This window comes from Acomys minous (assembly GCF_964271855.1).
Source record: "Acomys minous genome assembly, chromosome: 9".
NCBI classification, from domain to species: domain Eukaryota; kingdom Metazoa; phylum Chordata; class Mammalia; order Rodentia; family Muridae; genus Acomys; species Acomys minous.
In genome coordinates this window covers 96,609,239-96,622,131 of record NC_140490.1, presented here as the reverse complement: position 1 = coordinate 96,622,131, position 12,893 = coordinate 96,609,239, and the positions used below count along the sequence as shown (strand labels likewise).

The window sequence follows — 12,893 nt, the reverse complement described above, 5'->3', positions numbered from 1 at the left end:
TTGCTTTTGGTATTTTTTGTGTGTGTGTGGGGAGGGTTATCTTTTTGTATCAAGACAGAGTCTCACTATATAGCTCTGGCTGTCCTAGAACTCACTATGTAGACTAGGTTGGCCTAGAACTCACAGAGATCCACCTGCCTCTGTCTCTGGATTCCAAGTACTGGGATTAAAGGTGTGTGTCACTCTGCCCTTCTCAATGAACATCAGCATTTTTAAGAGGGTCAGGGCTCTCTAAAATCTTGCCAACTCCAAGAACCTTTCTGAATTTCTTTCATTGTTTGCCTTCTACTCTTTAATGGAAATGACTAAGTGCTTGCTATCCCATAATGATGCTTCAAAGTTAGTGAAACATCGGAGGTTGAGTCTGATTTGACCGACGTAGAGTAATGGGAGGGGGGAACACATCTCTCTCAGTGTTCCTCAAACCTTCCGGTGCATCAGTGTGACCTGGAGGGTTTGTTAGAACTCAGATTTGTGAGTCCCACTAAGAGGTCTTGTGAATTTGTTGGTCTCTGTTGGTGCCTAAGCACTTGCACATCTAACATGTTCCTGGTGATGCTGCTGATACTGCCCTAGGGGTGACAATTTGGAGACCACCTGTTTGTCAACTTTACTAAAGCTGAGCGAGAGAAGTGCAAGTATGCTGGAAGGTGCCCTCGACTTCAGTCCTTTGACCACAGAGCCACCTCCTCTGCTCTTCTCAGACACCCTGCACCAGCTCATCGTTTTATCCCAAGCTTACATGGTTGTCTGGAGATACATATCACTGCCTCCCTGCCCGAGCCACTTTTCTAGTCTCATCCCCCACGGCTTCCCAGCTCCTATTCTAATGCACTCAAGTTGCCCTCCATCATTTTCGTTGGACGTAGTAGGCTCCTTCTTGTCTTACAATACTTGCTCTAGGCATTCCCTTTGTCTAGAACATTCCTCGCTTTGGCTAAATGTTTAGCCACCTTTCTCGCTGCCTTCAAACCTTGCCTCATCCGACCTGTCTAACCCTGAGACCCACCCTCCCTTCTCATTGTACCCGACGTGGCACACTCTGTCGCTCCTCTTCATGCTCTTACCTGCTGTGGCGCTCTCCGTGCTCCTAGCCCATGCCAGCACTTACTGCACGGTACACACCTGGCAACTATACTTACGGCTTCTCTCCTCTAGCAGACCACGTGCTCCCCAAAGCCAAGGACCTCTGCTTTGCTCCCTGATCCGTCCTAAGCTCTCAGCGCATAACAGGTCCTCAATAGATAGTCACCGAGTGAATGAGCGGGCAAACAAGTGAACGCACTAGGTACACTGGACAATGTCATATTCGAAGTAAATGTTACACACACTAGAAAACGTTGCCTGCTTTCAAAAAGGAGCCATAAAGTCTATTCAATGATAAATTCTCTTTCCTTTCCTATTTTATCTTCTGGGTAGTTGGTTTTGATTTCTAGGCACTTGTACTAAGGCTATAGGATATGCATACACACTCCTACCTCCTTTCACATCTCCAGTGCAAATTGTGTTGCATTGACCGTTTATCTAAATTGAAGCAATTTTGTACGCCGTTCTTTTAGTCAGCACACATAGACAAGAATTGCTTGTTTTAGTCTGCAAAGTACTGTGAACTTTGAAGATGTAACTATTTTTTTTGAAGATGTATTTTTTTTAAAATTTTATGTGTATGGGTGTTTTGCATGCATGTATATGTACCACATGTGTGCAGTACCCACAAGACAGAAGAGGGCATCAGATCCTCTGGAATTGGAGTTACAGATGGTTGGTAGCCACCTTGTCAGTGCTGAGAACCAAACCCAGGACCTGAGCAGCCAGTGCTCTTAACCACGGAGCCATCTCTCCAGGCCCAGGTGCATATGCTTTTGACATGTTACATGTGTTTCTATAGCACGGATCGTATGTTAAGCACTTTATCTTATGACTTTACTGTATCTTAGCTCTCGTGACACCACTACAAGGAAGAATTTTGCATTTAAGAAATTGAAGACCAGCCAGACGTGGTGGCGCACGCCTGTAATCCCAGCACTCAGGGAGGCAGAGGCAGGGGGATCACTGTGAGTTTGAGGCCAGCCCTGGTCTGCAAAGTGAGTCCAGGAGGACAGCCAAGGCTAAAACAGAGAAACTCTGTCTCAAAAACAGAGAAAAAAAGAAAGAAAGAAAGAAATTGAAGACCGAAGAGCTGTACTAACTGGGATAGGATCAGTAAGTGGCAGTGACGTCGCCTACTCTGGATGTGTTTGAAACGGAAATGAGAGTTTGAATACAAACAAGGATAGGGGTAAATTAGTGCTCTTAGTGAAGTACTCTGAGGCAAATCCAGATTCAGCATTTGATGGAAAAAGTGGGTCATGCTATTCTCTACCATCCGCTGCTTAAGAGGTGAAACCTGCAGCAAGAAACCCATCAAAGCGAGGTGGAGATTTCACCATTTCCCTCCAAGTCCAAAAATATGTATTTTAAAGAACAGTGTATTTTTTCTTAAATGGGGGAGGGGGATGGGATATCTCAAAGTGCTCATTTCCCACTGTATTGTTTCTGTCCAATCACTAAATTTTTTTTCCCTGAGACAGGGTTTCTCTGCTTAGCCCTGGAATCACTTCGTAGTCAACCAGGCTGGTCTCAAACTCACAGGAATGCACCTGCCTCTGCCTCCCCGAGTGCTGGGATCAAAGGCTCCGATGACTAACTTTATGCCAGAACCTAGGGTCTCTGCCACTGATAAGCAAGTGGTTTCTCTTGTCTGAGAACTCCCAGTTGAGAGGCAAGCAGATCCCAATGTGGTTTTTTTAAGCTCCTCATCGCACCAGACAATACATCGGCTCTGCCTGCCTGCCTCATACTCACATGTGGCAATGCCACACAAAAAGTGGCAGACCTTTAACAAGTCAATTCTCTTTTCAAGCAGACGTCCGGCAGCTATGCCAACAGAGCCGCGGAACCTAGCCTGTGCGATTCAGTGTTCTCAGAGAGAGCATAAAAGTGCTATGCCCTGAATTAGCACAGTAACGGGATACACGTGAGCAGTGTCAACTGAAGTGTACTTTCAATGGCATGAAAACCCATGCTTCCCCCCCCCCCGCCCCCACCCCCAGGTGTTCAGGGCACTGCTCAGGTAAATGGTGGCACAGCCAAAGCGGAAGTGGCCACTCCATTTCGTTAGCGTATCTTCGCGCAGGGTGTACTCGTTACTCATATACCCCTGTCTCCGTCACTCTTACTCTTGTTCTCTTGCTGCGCGAAGCGGACTTCTTTATCGGGAGCTAGAAGGGACTGTTTTGACCCAATAGTTGAAAGCTCTTGCCACGTTTGATAAGAAATGATCTGCTACCTTAGAGCCTACTGTCTGAGGATTTCAAAACCTCTCTCCGCTGGGTCCGGAAAAAGCGAAGGACCGTAAGATATGGCTCCTTGTACAAATCGCCCCGGGCACCATGAACGTGCTCACCTTTACAGGCATCAGGGGCCGAGAAGGGCCTCCTGAGGTCACGGTAGAAACCGGGCTTGCAGCGCTGACAGTGCTGGCCTTCCGTGTTGTGTTGGCAGTTGTTGCACACGCCGCCGCTGCGGTTCCCTGACGCTTCCCACGCCGTGATGTCAAAGTGACAGGTGTCGGCATGCCCATTGCACTTGCAGGCTGGTGACACAAGACAGGAAGGGGGCATAAAAACACTGTAGCAGCGGGTTCTCTAATGGCCAAGATGTTAAGATAGGTCAAGGCATACAGAATATGACAATAAGGTCATCATTAAATTTAAATTCCATTTAAATTTATTTATTTATATTTACTTATTGGGGAATATATAGTACAAGAGCTAAGACAATACAAAAAGGAATATATTAAGAGCTATCAACTAGGTGACGGTAGTGGGGGTGGCACACCACCTTTAATCCCAGCCCTTGGGAGGTGGATCTCTGAGTTTGAGGCCAGCCTGATCTACAGAGTGAGCTCTAGGACAGCCCGGGCTACACAGAGAAATGTTGTCTCAAAAACCAAAACAACAAACAAACAAAAATCCCAAAAGAACTGTCTTACTTTCCTTTGCTAAAGGTACCACTTTATTTTACCCTTCTCACCTACACTTCTAATTTTCATTATATATTGGTACTGTAAAGTGTTAACATATATACTTTGATGTATATGATGTCATAGTGATGGTCAGTGCTAATTGTTAGCTGGACAATGTAGATCACCTGGGAAATTGGCCTCAGTATGCTTATTGAAATTATCTTCAGTACATTCATTGATCCTGGAGGATCCATCATAAACTGGACCACACCATTCCTTGGGCAAGGAATTTGGGCTGTACAAAATTGGAGAAAGCCGTCGAGCGCTCCTGTGCATTCCCCTTCTCCCCGTTTCCTGGTTGTGGATGCGATGTGGCCACCCGCTGCAAGTTCCTATACGTAACTTCCTGCCATGGTGGATTGTGCCCTTGGACTAAAAGCCAGAGAAACCCCTAAAGTTGCTTTTGTCAGAGTATTTTTATCATAGCAACAGGAAAAGCAACTGCAACAGTTGTCAAAGTGAAGCTAAGTCCTTTCAGGCAAAGGTATTCTGGTTATCTGTAGCCTTGGGGTTGGCTTTTGTTTTGGAAAGATATTTGAGAGGCTGCCAGTTTTCCTCTTTGATGGGGACACTTGACCTTTCCTGGTCTTGCTACTTTCTGAAGGTCAGTGGGTCACTTGCCTTTGTGAAGAAAGCCTACGACTCTCAGCATGATTGGCAAAGAACAATGTATATTGCAGATACGAGCCATAATTCATGTTCATCCATTAACCTGGAGAGAAACATCTGGTGGACAGTGGACAGAGCCTACATCTCACAGAAACATCTGGAGGACAGTGGACAGAGCCTATATCTCTCTCTCTTGTGGTACTGAGATGAAACCTAGGGCTTCACACATGTTGGTCAAGAGGTGTGTATGTGTGTGTGTGTGTATACACATGTACATATGTGTATGCCACTGCACACATTTGGAGGTCAGAGGACGACTTGCAGGAATCAATTCTGTCCTTCTACCGTGTGGGTACCAGATGGAACTCAAGTGGTCTTCTTCCACTGTGGAGCCTGAGGAGCTCAGGTCTTCCAGCTTGGTGGCAAGCACCTTTACAAGTTGAGCCATATTGTTGGCCTGCCTGTTTACTCTTTGTTTTGAGATAGCATCTCACATAGTCGCCCAGGCTATCCTTGGACTCATTTTATAGCCTTGGCAGGCTTTGATCTTGAGATTCTCCTGTCTCAGCCTTTCAAGTGACCATCAGGCCTAGTTAGAGTTGTCTTCTATGAAGCAGCATTTCTCAGCTGTTGTCATTTTGGTGAACATAAGGAAGCTATAAAACCTATAAAAGCCTCAGTAATAGAGGCGGCCTCACTGTTCCTCAGTGACATCTCCAAGCTTATCAGTCTTTAGTGCCAAGTGACATGTATCTGTGTGTTTAGATATGCAGCGGGTTTCCGTGGAAAAGACCAAAATGGCACGCTAGGAATTTCAGAGAAATTCTTTAGATTTCCTTGATAAGTAATTTAGAATAAGAATCCAGACATTTCCCGGCCCCCCTGGAAGTCAACTGTATCTGAAACTGCTTGTGCTATTTCTTTCATTGTTTCCTCCGTGTGTTCTGCTATTTTTCCCCAGACTCATATCTTTAAAAGGCATAAGGCAATTTGATATTTATGCTTAGAGGAAATCCTTTATGTTTCTTAGAAACAAATCTGTTCTGATTGCAGACTGTGTTTGGGGAAGAGATTTCTCATAACTTTACTCATGGTACAGACAGTTTGCAGAGCTGCCAATAGGACGAAGTGTGCTATTTGCTTGCCCACTTTGTGGGACCTAAATGCTCTCCTTGAGACCCCGACGTGATGTAAACACGAGCAGTCACAAGACTGTAAAATCCTCATCAACAGGCCTCGGATTGTCAACATTTCTCTGAACATGTCTGCTTCTCAGGACAGCTGATCCCTTGGATGACGACCCGCTACTGCTGGACCAGCCTCTGAATGTTTTAAACTGCAAATAGAAAAGTGGTTTGTTTTCCTACATCCTGTCCTCCCTTATCTAATTTCCCAACGTAAACCCCAAATTAGTCCTAGGAAAGCAATCCCGCTTTTGTCTTCCTGGCTTTATTTCATGTCTGCTCCCTGAGTCTGAGGAAAGCATCGTCATTTCATGTGGGGCGCAAGGATGCAATAGGACCCTGAAGACGTGGGATCACGATTCTCCATTCAGTGTCGCAGCAAGGAAAGCAGCTATACACAGCAATCCTTACTCACTCTCGTGTCTATTCATGTTTGTATCATGTCCAGTTCTCAAGGGGAGCACCGAGGTGTCACAAAGCATCCAAGCAAGTAGACAGCACACATTCTGGGCCACTCAGGCCTATTGGCAGCTCTGCAAACTGTTTCCAAGGGTTGGAGTCATGCTGGGCAGCGATATGGGCTGTGTTTGTGTGTTGCTTCGGTCACCCACCGCTTCATATTGTGTTTCAAGAGATAACAAGGAATCCATAGATAAGCACATTCTACAAAGAAGGCTTTTGAGTCGCGGGGGGTTGTTACTTACTTCTGCATTCATTTGGAGCCCCTGTTCTGCCGTCTGCTGCCTCCCAGGGCCGGTCATTGTACAGTGGTGCGCAGTGCTGGCAGTGGCTGCCCGCTGTGTTGTGCTTACACATGCATTTCCCGTGGACCTGCAGACAGCATTAAAGGACTCGGCGTGAGCGTGGGCGATGGTGCTAAGGGAAAACGGCGCCCTTCAATCTCTTCGAACCCGTTTAGCTGTAAGGCACTAATTCACTTTTTTTTTTTTAAAGAAGAAGTTAGCTAGTATGAGGGAAAATCCTTTTAGTCTGTCTTGTGGTTAATTCCAAAGGTGAAACAATGCTTTTCCTTGACTATAGAAGTTATAACCCTAATGAGAAATTCTTTGGTATTGGCTAAGTATCTAAGCCAATTTTAATATCCTTAACTAAAAAAAAAAATTCCTAGCATAAAATAATGCCTCTTTACCATAGGAAATTTAGAAATTTGTACTCTTTAAAAATATTAATATCAACATTTTAACATATATATTTCTAATACCTTAAAATACAATTAAAGACTTTTTCTACATAATATATTAGGACTATGTAGCTTAGTGGTACCATATGTACCTAGCATGTGTAAGACCCTTGGGTTCAATCCCCAGCACCCTATCAAAAAAAATCTGTGTGCTTCCTTTAATATTCTTGTAAATAACACAGTCTTTTGTGTGATATATAGTTTATTTGCACAATTGCCTAGTTTTTATTACAAAGGTTTAAACTATGGATATATCCAGTGCTACAATGAATATATCTGTAGCTAAGTATTTATATAACTCTTTATTTCTCTTAAGTGTATTTCCTAGAAGTAAAGGTAATTGAGGGGCCAAAATATATCGCTCAGATTTTGCCCTAATTACTAGACTTCTCTTTTGACCCCACACCTGAATTCTCGACAGTTACTTAAAAAGAGTGTTTACTAAAATTCTTAAGGAAATATTTTTGGCTTTATCTCACTGATAGCATTAAAAGATACTTTGTATCATCAAGTACCACCTAGGAAGACTTACCATGGAGTCCAGTACCAAAATGGTTACTGATACCGTGACCATAGATACAAAACCTTGTGATGCAACTCTGAATGGAGTTCATATGTCTGAATCCCAGTATTGGAAGTAACTCAGCATAAAGGTAATAAATCATGCCAATCAGTCAATAAATATTTATTTATGTCCTAGAAGAGACAATCACTGTGCTACACTGAGTTTGGAACAGAGAGTGCTGCATTTTTGTCTATTTATTTTTACTTATGTGTATATGTGAATGTATATCACGTGTGTTCAGAGGCTCCCAGAAGAGGGAGTTGGACTCCTACAGCTGAAGTTACAAGCCATATGTTGAGATTCCTGACGTGGGTGCTGGGAACTGAACAAGGGTCCTCTGGAAAAAACCCAAACCACTTTTAACTGAAGAACCATTTCTCTTGCCACAGCCTTTCTTTAAGAAAGGATGAGGATGGAGACAGATGCAGAGACCCACAGCCAAACAACAGGCTGAGCTCAGGGAGGCTTGCGGAAGAGTGGGAGGAAAGATTGAGGGATCTTGAGGGGTCAAGGACACCACAAGAAGACCTATAGAGTAAACTAACGTGGATCCTGGGGCCTCACAGAGCCTAAGCCACCAACCAAAGAGCATGCACAGGCTGGACCTAGACCCTCTGCACGTATGTAACAGATGTGCATCTTGGTCAGTATGTCTCTATCTCTGTTGCCTGCCTTTGGATCCCTTTCCCCTAGCTGGACTGTCTTCCCTGGCCTCATTGGAGAGGATGTGCTTAGTCCCGCTTCAACTTGAGGTGCCAGGGTGGGTTGGTATCCCTTGGAGGCCTCCCTTCTCTGACGAGAGGGAGAGGGAGGAATGGGGGTCCAAGGGGGCATGAGGGTGAGAGTGGGAGAAGAAGAGGGAAGGGCTGGGATCAGGTTGTAAAATGATTAGATAAATAAATAAATAAGTAACTAAATAAATAAATGGGAAAAAAGAAAGGACAAGGAGTTGGTGGTTGCTGGAGAGATGGCTCAGTCAAAACACCCACATATATTAAAAAAAAAAAAAAGGATTTGGGTGGTTAGGGAAATGGCATGTGGTTAAGAGTTTATACTAATCTTCAAAAGGACCCAAGTTCAATTCCCAGCAACCACACCAGGGAGTTGACAGTTGCCTGTAACTCCAGCTCCAGGGGACTCCAATACCTCTGGCCTTTGCAGGCACCTGCCCTCGTGGGTGTATACAGGCATGTGCATGTACACACATATACATACACGCGCAATTAAAAATAAAAATATTTTTATAAGCTGGGAGTGGTGGCGCGCGCCTTTAATCCCAGCACTCGGGAGGCAGAGGTAGGCGGATCGCTGTGAGTTCGAGGCCAGCCTGGTCTACAAAGCGAGTCCAGGACAGCCAAGGCTAACACAGAGAGACCCTGTCTTGAAAAACAAAAAACAAAATTATAGAGAACAGGATATGGTACAATTGGAACAAAGGATTTATGCAGGAGAATGCAACAGTAAGCAAGATAATAAATAAATGCAAAAGAAGGGAAAAGATGTTGGAGTTCAAAAGATTTAGGATTGATCATAGGTTTGATAGTTGTGGAGGGCTTTACAAAAGGCCTGGGGCTTGATCTGGCCTTGATGGATGGGCTAAATGGAAGGGGGTGGGGAGGAGAAGGGGAAGGGGAGGAGGAGGAGAAGGAAGAAAATCTCGCAGAACATGGAAACAAAGAAAAACCAAGGTGTAGGGGAAACTTGTGAACAAATCTATGGTGTTTATGGCTACACAGGATTTTCATCATGGCTGGAAGGTAAGGTGATGAGAATTACAAAGGGAAGGTCAAAAGACAGTCAATAAATAACCCAGAGTATGCATCAGAGCCAGAGGCTTGGTCTCGCATCTCACAACATCCACCAAACATTGGCTCAAAGAATCTAGGATTTATCTTGCAGAATAATGTAGACACGTTAAAGATTTTAAAGTCTGGAAATAACTGAGAAGTGTATTAACTATACATCCTTTTCTTCATGTTAAAGAAAGCTGTTTTCTATTTTCTTCCTTCTTGCCTGATAACATGCCTTTTCTTTTCTTTTCTTTCCTCTTTTATTGTGTCTTTACCCCTGCGCCTAGCTTATGTCTCCCACTAGCCAGGGATGACACCTTCATTTTCTGATAACATTTGTAATTTTTAAAGGTAAATATTTTTATTCCTTGTTTGTGTCTTTTCAAACTTTTAGCATCCATTTTTAAAGATTTATTTATTTATTCTATGTACATAAGTGCTCTGTTTCTATACACACCAGAAGAGGGAATTAGATTCCATTACAGATGGTTGTGAGCCACTGTGTGGCTGCTAGGAATTGAACTCAGGACTTCTGGAAGAGCAACCAGTCCTCTTAACCACTGTACCATCTCTCCAGCCCCTTTAGCATCCATTTATCAAGGGTATATGAGGACAATATCCAATGGCACTGTTGATTTTCTTTAAAGGAACTCAACTATTGCCAAGAGTTCAGCTTATCCAGTTTAGTCTTGGAATGTCCAACGCCTATATATAATTTCACCCAACTCAGAGGTCCCACAAATTCTAGGCCTCAGCGGGGTCACAAACATTTGGGAGTAACCTCATCAAACCTTCACATCTATCACAGGATGATATTGACAGGTCTGTTTCATCTGGAACATTCCTTTGTTCCCATCTGCCCAGGATTAAGATGGACCTCCCAGGGTCTGAAGATGCTAGACCAGCAAATTTTTTTCCGCACATAGGAAAATTCAAGGCGCTGTCATTTTGAGAATTACCAAAAATAACTGTAAATCATTACCCAGGCAGTTTGAAAGAAGAAATCCTCCCTCAGCAATACGACTATTTCTGTTCAAGCTTGAAAGATCACCCACTATTTGATGCTCGTGAAAAATGTGCAAGTAAAACTAGGTCTTCCTTGGAGAACAAACAGAAAAAGGGAACTTTAGCAATAAGTTAAACATAACTCCTATCTGGTACATAAACACGAGCTAGGCAGAGTGGAAAATGGAGTTGTGTGCTGAAGATTTCATCCAACAGTGAGGTCTCACTGTCTAATTGGAAGATAAGGGATGGATCTTGACCCAAAACTACAACTTCTAACTACCCAGGAGGCATCTGAATATTGCAGGGGTTTTTTAGAAACTCCTCTGCTAATGATAAGAATACTTTTCTCTCTCATTGTCTAAAGTTCCCCCCTCCTCCTTTCTTTTCTTTTTAAGACAGTGTTGCTCTGTGTAGCCATGGTTGTCCTGGAACTCTCTCTGTAGACCATGCTGGCCTAGAACTCAGAGATCTTCCTGTCTCTGTCTCCTGGGATTGATTTACACACAAGTCTGTTTACCACTAATATTAACCTGGATTCTATTCATTTCTTCACACTTTCCTCACAGGATGGTACTTGTGCAAACTTGAAACAAGTCACTCAAGGAATTGTTAGACCAGTGTGTTCATTATGAGCTGTGCAGTTTTGTTACAATAACTGTATATTAAAATCAGATAGGTGGCCGGATAGAGGTAGTGCACGGCTTTAATCCCAGCATTCAGGAGGCAGAGGCAGGTGGATCTTTGTAAGTTCAAATCCAGCCTGGTCTACAAAAAAAGAGTACCAGGACGGCCAAGGCTACTATACAAAGAAACCCTGTCTCATCCCCCTCAAAACAAACAAACAAACAAACAAACAACAACAACAAAAACCCTAAACCACCGCCTCAAAAAAACAGATAGACAAAGAAAAGGAAAATATCTCTTTAAATTTGAAGCTGCACGTGTCAGACTGTCTTTCAGATCCATTGCCAGAAGACAGGCCTAGGTTGGCAAAGTTTCTTTTTTCTTGTTATTGATTCATTTTGCCCATCAGTAGTCATCTATCATGTGATTGAGGACACTGGTCACGGCATGAGGTGGTAGGAATCTGGTCACAGATAGTATCACACACTTGTGAGTCAACAACCACTTATTTGTATGTAGACTTTTTTCAAAGGTTAATTTTACATATATATCTGTGTCTATGCATGGGTATGTACACCTGAGTGCTGCTACCTGCAGACTCCAGGAGAGCCCCTGGCACTGGAGTTTCAGGCAGTCATGAAACCCTAAACTAAATTTGAGTCCTCTGCAAGAGCAATGCATGCTTTTAACCACTAAGCCATCTCTCCAGCTGCAAGATGCTATAGACTATTTAAGTAGTAAGTGGAAGATTTTTCAAGGTTGTCTAAGGACCCCCTTTAGGGTCCGTTGAGATATAGTACTGTGATAGCAAGGCCTGTTTCTTTGCACTCTGGGTGAGCTCTGTAGACAGCTACTTACAATCCTCCATCCTTGCTGACCTACCAGAGGGTTCTGTTGCCCACTCTGCAATGTCAGGTTCTTTTGACAGGAAATGCAGAAGAGCCATGAGCGTATTCCTTACGGAGCACAGATAAGGAAATAGACAAACAGTCGCACTGTCTGAAGATGGAGCTTCCTTTGTCTGTTGGCTAGGACTTACAGTAAGTCCTGTTCGCTGTTATTTCTCTGTCCTTGTTTTCTTTATCTTCCTCTTTCCCATGGCTCGGGGACAGCTAAAGCCATCTTAGAGTAAGGCTTGCTCTAATTATTTCTCCCCAATAACCATGCACTTCGTTATCTAGTGGTGATGGACCCATGGGATTTTATCATACCAAGAGGAGGGCTAATGTTTCGAGCGATTCGTACTAAGCTCCTTGGGGAAATGTCTGACAAATTTGGCTTCCTACTATTTCTGAGAAAGAAAGCACAGCCACTGTTTGAGTCTTTTGTTCAGATCCTACAGGGGGAAAAAAAAGCAGTGTAAATTAACCAGAAATGTGTTTTATAGCTCCATATTAAGAAGTTGTTGAATTTCAACTATGGAGTAATTTTCTTGTCCATAATTATTTAGACATGCACGATTTTATCTTCATTACCATGAAACCTTGAATTTCAGTAGAAAATGAATATTGTTTCATACCTTCATTAAAGCTTTAAAAAGCGTTTGTGAGAAGAAGATTCTATGAGTCAAGAAGAATCTGGCTGCCTAGTGGGCCTCTACTCAGCTCTAACAAATTACCTAGAGAGTGGAAAGATGCTGTGTGGTCTCTGAGGAACCAATGGGGTAAAACAAAACAAAACCCGATTAATTTCTGAGGAGATAGTATATTCCTCTTAGAAAAAAAGGATTAGCTTCTAAAAGATTGAACTTCTTATGCATGGAAAGAGATAAGTCCTACCATCAGGCCAGCCTGTTGGAACCTGCTCTTCTTACATGGGACAGACACACGCACAACACTGCTACGCT

The 12,893-nt window shown here is 43.4% G+C and overlaps 1 protein-coding gene across 2 annotated transcripts in view; it reads right to left on the bottom strand.

Moving 5' to 3' along the window:
- Positions 1-12,893, bottom strand: part of NTN4 (netrin 4) — a 114,749-nt gene that overhangs the window by 35,489 nt on the left and 66,367 nt on the right. For both annotated transcript variants that reach the window (XM_084797258.1, XM_084797259.1), the window contains exons 4-5: positions 6,564-6,690; positions 3,446-3,634 (exon numbers count right to left, since the gene is read on the bottom strand). In XM_084797258.1, coding sequence (XP_084653384.1) covers positions 3,446-3,634; positions 6,564-6,690 — 316 coding nt within the window. The remainder of the gene's footprint in view (positions 1-3,445; positions 3,635-6,563; positions 6,691-12,893) is intronic.